Below are 5,029 nucleotides of genomic sequence, written 5' to 3' on the forward strand. Positions count from 1 at the left end.
TTTGTGATTAGCTAATATGCCAATCGTGCTCTGACTATTTTAGATAATTATTGTGCGAGAAGGGTGAAGAAAGCTTTGGTGTTATAAAGCGGAGCACCATTTATCTTTAATATTCCGCACGTTTATGTGGATCCATGCCAGCAGGTTTTATGCACAGCCTATTTCCAAAATGTGGAAATGTAAATAAGTATTTTAAATAAGTATAAATAAAATCGAATAAATAAATATAAGTAGCCTATGAATAAATCGAATGACAGAAATAAGAAAATGGTTTGATCAGTGTCAGATACTGAAGACAATATAAGAGGCCTCCAAAAATAAGACGATAAAACAAAAGGGAAACGGATAAACTTAAGAAAGAATATTTTTTTTATTTTATTTTAGACTAATAAATATTTGGTCTTTCAAGGCACTTCCAACATAAGGCCAATAAGTACTTCTTCTGACGGGTAACCTCCGTGTCAGATGATCTTAAAAGAGTTACACATCTACCTGCTCCACAAGAGCACGTCAGTATACAACACGAAAAACAAAACACAACCAAATATACAGCAGCTTCCTTCCGTCATTTCATGTGGCTTTAGGGAATTGAGTTCAAATGTGGCATTGCCGTGCCCATGATGATATTATAATTAATTACAGTAATAACCAAGAGTAATTAGAAACTTCCTCAAATTAATTAGCCTACAAAAGTACATGTTGTTCTTTCAATTTATCCAGCACATATTTGCGCAATTACCAACGCTATTATAGTACTAGCCTAATTTTCCCTGTGAGTTTCGTGTAAACGTTCATATTTGCGCAAGTCATTTCAAAGTGGAAGAAGCCGTCAGATTAATGTTTTTAAGACAAATAATACATCCCATAAGACACGGGTCCGTTAAATAGTCCTGGCATCGGAACGGGCCGCGGGAAAGAGGCTGGAGGTCCGTACAGAGATGATGGAGATCCCAGAGGGAAGGGCAGCGCGAAGGGGGCCAGAAGCGGCTTGGAGGCGCATTTGAACTTCTCCAGCTCGGCCTCCTGAAGTCTCTTGGCCTTCGCCCTCCTGTTCTGGAACCAGATCTTGACCTGAGTCTCGGTGAGGTTGAGGGAGCTGGAGAACTCGGCCCGCTCGGCGATGGAGAGGTACTGTTTCTGTCTGAACTTGCGCTCCAGGGACAGCAGCTGGGAGGTGCTGAAGGGCGTGCGCGGCTTGCGATTAGTCTTGTGCTTGCGTAAGGTGCACGGCGGTGGGCTCGGGTGACCTGGAGGAAACGGCGAAATAAAAAAAAAAAATATATATATATATTATTTCGTTAGAAATACGAAAAAGTCTCTTCTTTCATTCTTGCAAAATTATCTGAAATCTGGTTTGAATCTAGGCCTATCTGTTTTTTTGAAAAAACACTTTAGCTTTATTATTTTGCTGCCAAACAGATTTTGTATGCAAATATATATATATTTTAAATTGTCATTTCACAATAGCAAGTATAATGTTTTTAAATAAACTATTATTTACTTTTACTGATGAATTATTAATTAGTATTGCAGTTGTTTAATATGTAATACTAAAATATTTTTGTTGTCGTTGTTGTTTGTACACTATTATTATTATTATTATTATTATTATTATAGTAGCCCAACTGTAGCAGTTCTCTATTTAGTAGCCTAATGAGAAAGGTGTGATGGTTAGAATGTCTAAATATGGATTATTATTTATTTTTTGAAATATTATTTTAAAGCATTCTCTCTTTCTTTCTTTCTTTCTTTCTTTCTTTCTTTCTTTCTAAACATAAAACTACAAAACATTTGAATAATTTTATAAACAAACGTTAACCTTTGGCTATCTTGCATGCACTAGTTTTTACTGGCAAATACATATTTCTTGTTTTATCATTTTGGTAAAGGTACCAATAACATTGAAAATATGTTTCTATAAAATAATGTATTATTTATTTATAATAAAAATGTGTTATTTTCAAAAAAAATGAAACCATTTCTAAATGTACAAAAGTATATTCAAAATATAAATGTAGTACTATCTGTGAATAATGAAGGTGAAGGTGATTATGCATTAAAATAGTATTATATTGACACTGTTTTGAAAGAAAATAAAACTCAGCTATGACTGTAAATAGTTGAAACACTTACGAGGAGGAGATGTGAAAGATGAGGAGCTTGACCAAGTGCTCTGTTCCTTATCGCTTAATTCTTCACTGTCGTCGTTTAGGCTGTCCGAAACGCTTGACAAACTGTCCACAGAAACTTTGGTTTTCTCAGCAAAGTAAGTCCTTACTAAGTCCTGTCCCTGCAGTCCCAGTCTCGCCGGGGAACAAGCGACCTGGCAGCTGGATTTGGCCATCAGGGATTCAACACTGAACGGGAGGTACGTCTTCTTCACTTTATGTCCTGTGTCGGTGGTCATATCTTTCGGCTTTTGACTTTCCTCGCTGTCCGAGTCCGATTTCTCTTGAGCTGTCGTTTCAACGGGTCCCTTAGGAGGATTCATCGTGAACCATCCGCCGAAAGCTGTCCCAACAATTTCTAACAGGCTGTGGTCGTGCGCTGCCTCAGTACACTTATAATAGTTCGCAAACTGCGCTCCGCCAATCAGCGTGCGCGCTCTTCCAGCTGACTTGCAAAAGCCTCGATTTGATTGGTCCGAATCTTCCCCTGGTGCACTCTCGGACCAATCACAACCAACCCCTTAGAAGTCATGTGGTCAAGTTGACACCAAGACATCAAGGGGATGTTGAGAAAAATGAGTACTTAATCGCGGATGTCTTGCTGAGATGATGTATAGATGGCCTCAGGGCTCTTGACTCTTTGGAGCACAAAGTAGACCAATTTTAGCCCAATTAAACAGTGGGGAAGCGCTCAAAGTATCTGTATCCGACTGTTGAGAAGTCATTGAAAAGGCACAATGGAATTACTCCACACCAAAACTTTGGGAATACACGGTAAACAAGAAAACCGGAATGTCTTGTTCGCAAAGTTACAGTTTGTAAATGTTGTTGTTAAGAAATTATTGTCATGTAAGATAACAAATAAATAGAAATAAATCTAGGCTACCTATAGCCAACATATATAGATAGCCTATTTATATAGCTATTAGCTATAGGCTAATAGCTATAATATTTATATATTGTACTTGAATACAGCTGTTTTGTAATAAAAAAAAAGTTTGATAATCCAATTTTTTGAGCGACTAGAAAAGGCAAAATGAAATCCTGAAAAAACGACCATTTAGGCTAGCCTAACAAGTGTTTATATATATATATATATATATGTGTGTGTGTGTGTGTTTATATAGGCTATAGGCTATATAGCCTACTATAGACTACTTGAAAAGCAACATTATTTTTTTCTATTAAAAGTTTTTTCTTTTTTTTTGGGGGGGGGGGAAAGCATTTCTTAAGTATATGGAAACTTTTCATGGTTGCTTTAGTGAGAAAAGCTTTTGTGAAGGCAGAAATTGATTCGAAAGGGCTGTAAGTTACACAATACTTAGGCAATTTAAGGCATGTCACGGGCTTTTAAGGTTACAAAAGGCTCAGCTGAGAAGCGAGCAGAGTTTTCTTCTCTCTCATTTAGAGGGCCAGACGAGCTGCGTTTTGGAAGGCGCCAGGGACGGTGGGATCAAAAGAGAAGGTACCTCGAGGAGGAAAAGGCAACAGTTTAACTCCACTTAACCAATTGTCCTCAAAATATGTAGTCCTGAGCATAGCTTCAAGGCCAAACGGTGACGTCAAGAAAATGAACCAGTACTTTCCCAAACCCGAAAACAAAAAAAACTATTGAGAGACAGAGTGAACAAACTCTCCTTAGTGTTTACAATAAGTTTGAGACTCACTTCTCTTTCCAAAACAACAAAAGAACATGCGAACGCATGCGTACACCTACCAGTATATAAAACAACAACAACAAAAAACTGCATTTTAGGCTATTTTTGTGTTAATGTTAATATATATTTATTTTATATTTTGAATGGTTTATATTTACATAAATATTGTTGTCAATTTTTCGCTCATTCCAACTGATTGATGTCATTGTTCATTCTCGGCGGCACATTGAACCGATTTGGCAGACGATCTCAGATGCTCTAAAATTCTCTAAATAAAAGCCGAAGGTTCTTCCTCTTACGGGTGACAGATCTCTCGTGGTGGATATGAAATCAAACGCACTGGTCTCCCTAAGCCCCCCTGCACTAAACTCCGCCAATCTAAACTATAAATAATTGAAAAGATCACGGAAGATCCGTTACCAACACGTTTTAATAGCTGTAATGACGATAGTTTATGTGAACCTGATTGAGTAGACTCACTTTTGTAATTTAAGACTCGTTTGGAACGAACAGATGAGGACAAAACTGAAGCCTTAACTTAATCTAATTGGATATAGAAGAGATGCTGCTAACCTGAATGAAATGTGCAATCTCCATAGATAGAATATTTTTAGATAGATAGATAGATAGATAGATAGAGATGCAGTAGCCTAAGCTTCAGAAAAAGCTTCCAGTACTGTCCACACCACTCACAACTACAAACAAATACATAATCATCAGAATCATCATCATTACAACAAAAGGATGTGGTTTCTGTCAGCAGAATCTGCATAGCATATTTGCCCTCTGAAAGCTGGGCTTTTGTAGGCTGCATAATTTATATAGCCAATAACGGCTCTTTTCACATGGAGTCACTTCCAATCATTTTCAAGCTTGGTTGAAACCACTCAGTCAGTTCATAAAACCAGAGGCCAAGTCAAATTTAGCAGCATCAGAGCAGCACACTACACACTTTAAATGTTGGTCATTGTGTGCTTGACATTCCAGGAATTCTCTGTCTTTTTGAATATTTATGCGTTCATGCATGCATCAGTTCTGACTAATCATTCAGTCTTTCTTACTATTGGATTAATTAGACAGTTATTTCCTTTTATGTTTAATCTTTAAAAGTTAAAGCATTGTATTTTAAAAATAATTTTAATATCATAATATTAAATAATTAAAAAACAACAACAACAACATAGGTTTACTGAAAAATTACAT

At 36.8% G+C, this 5,029-nt stretch overlaps 1 protein-coding gene across 1 annotated transcript; it reads right to left on the bottom strand.

The window, feature by feature from the left end:
• Nucleotides 1-407: 407 nt before the first annotated feature.
• On the bottom strand, nt 408-2,722 carry LOC107729361 (homeobox protein MSH-B). Its single transcript, XM_016539842.1, has 2 exons — nt 2,134-2,722; nt 408-1,247 (listed from the first exon to the last, which is right to left on the bottom strand). Exons 1-2 carry the CDS (start codon nt 2,489-2,491, stop codon nt 844-846), a joined length of 762 nt encoding a protein of 253 aa, XP_016395328.1. The 5' UTR covers nt 2,492-2,722; the 3' UTR covers nt 408-843.
• Nucleotides 2,723-5,029: the final 2,307 nt, after the last annotated feature.

The sequence above is a fragment of the Sinocyclocheilus rhinocerous genome, unplaced genomic scaffold, assembly GCF_001515625.1.
Source record: "Sinocyclocheilus rhinocerous isolate Xijiao unplaced genomic scaffold, SAMN03320098_v1.1 scaffold1148, whole genome shotgun sequence".
NCBI lineage: Eukaryota > Metazoa > Chordata > Actinopteri > Cypriniformes > Cyprinidae > Sinocyclocheilus > Sinocyclocheilus rhinocerous.

What these genes read in the sequence shown, in the direction of transcription:
- LOC107729361 (XM_016539842.1), bottom strand. Translation starts at nt 2,491, where the DNA reads ATGAATCCTCCTAAGGGACCCGTTGAAACGACAGCTCAAGAGAAATCG. An exon ending in ATCTTTCACATCTCCTCCTC is followed by an intron (nt 1,248 to 2,133) that starts GTAAGTGTTTCA and finishes CGTTTCCTCCAG; the next exon opens with GTCACCCGAGCCCACCGCCG.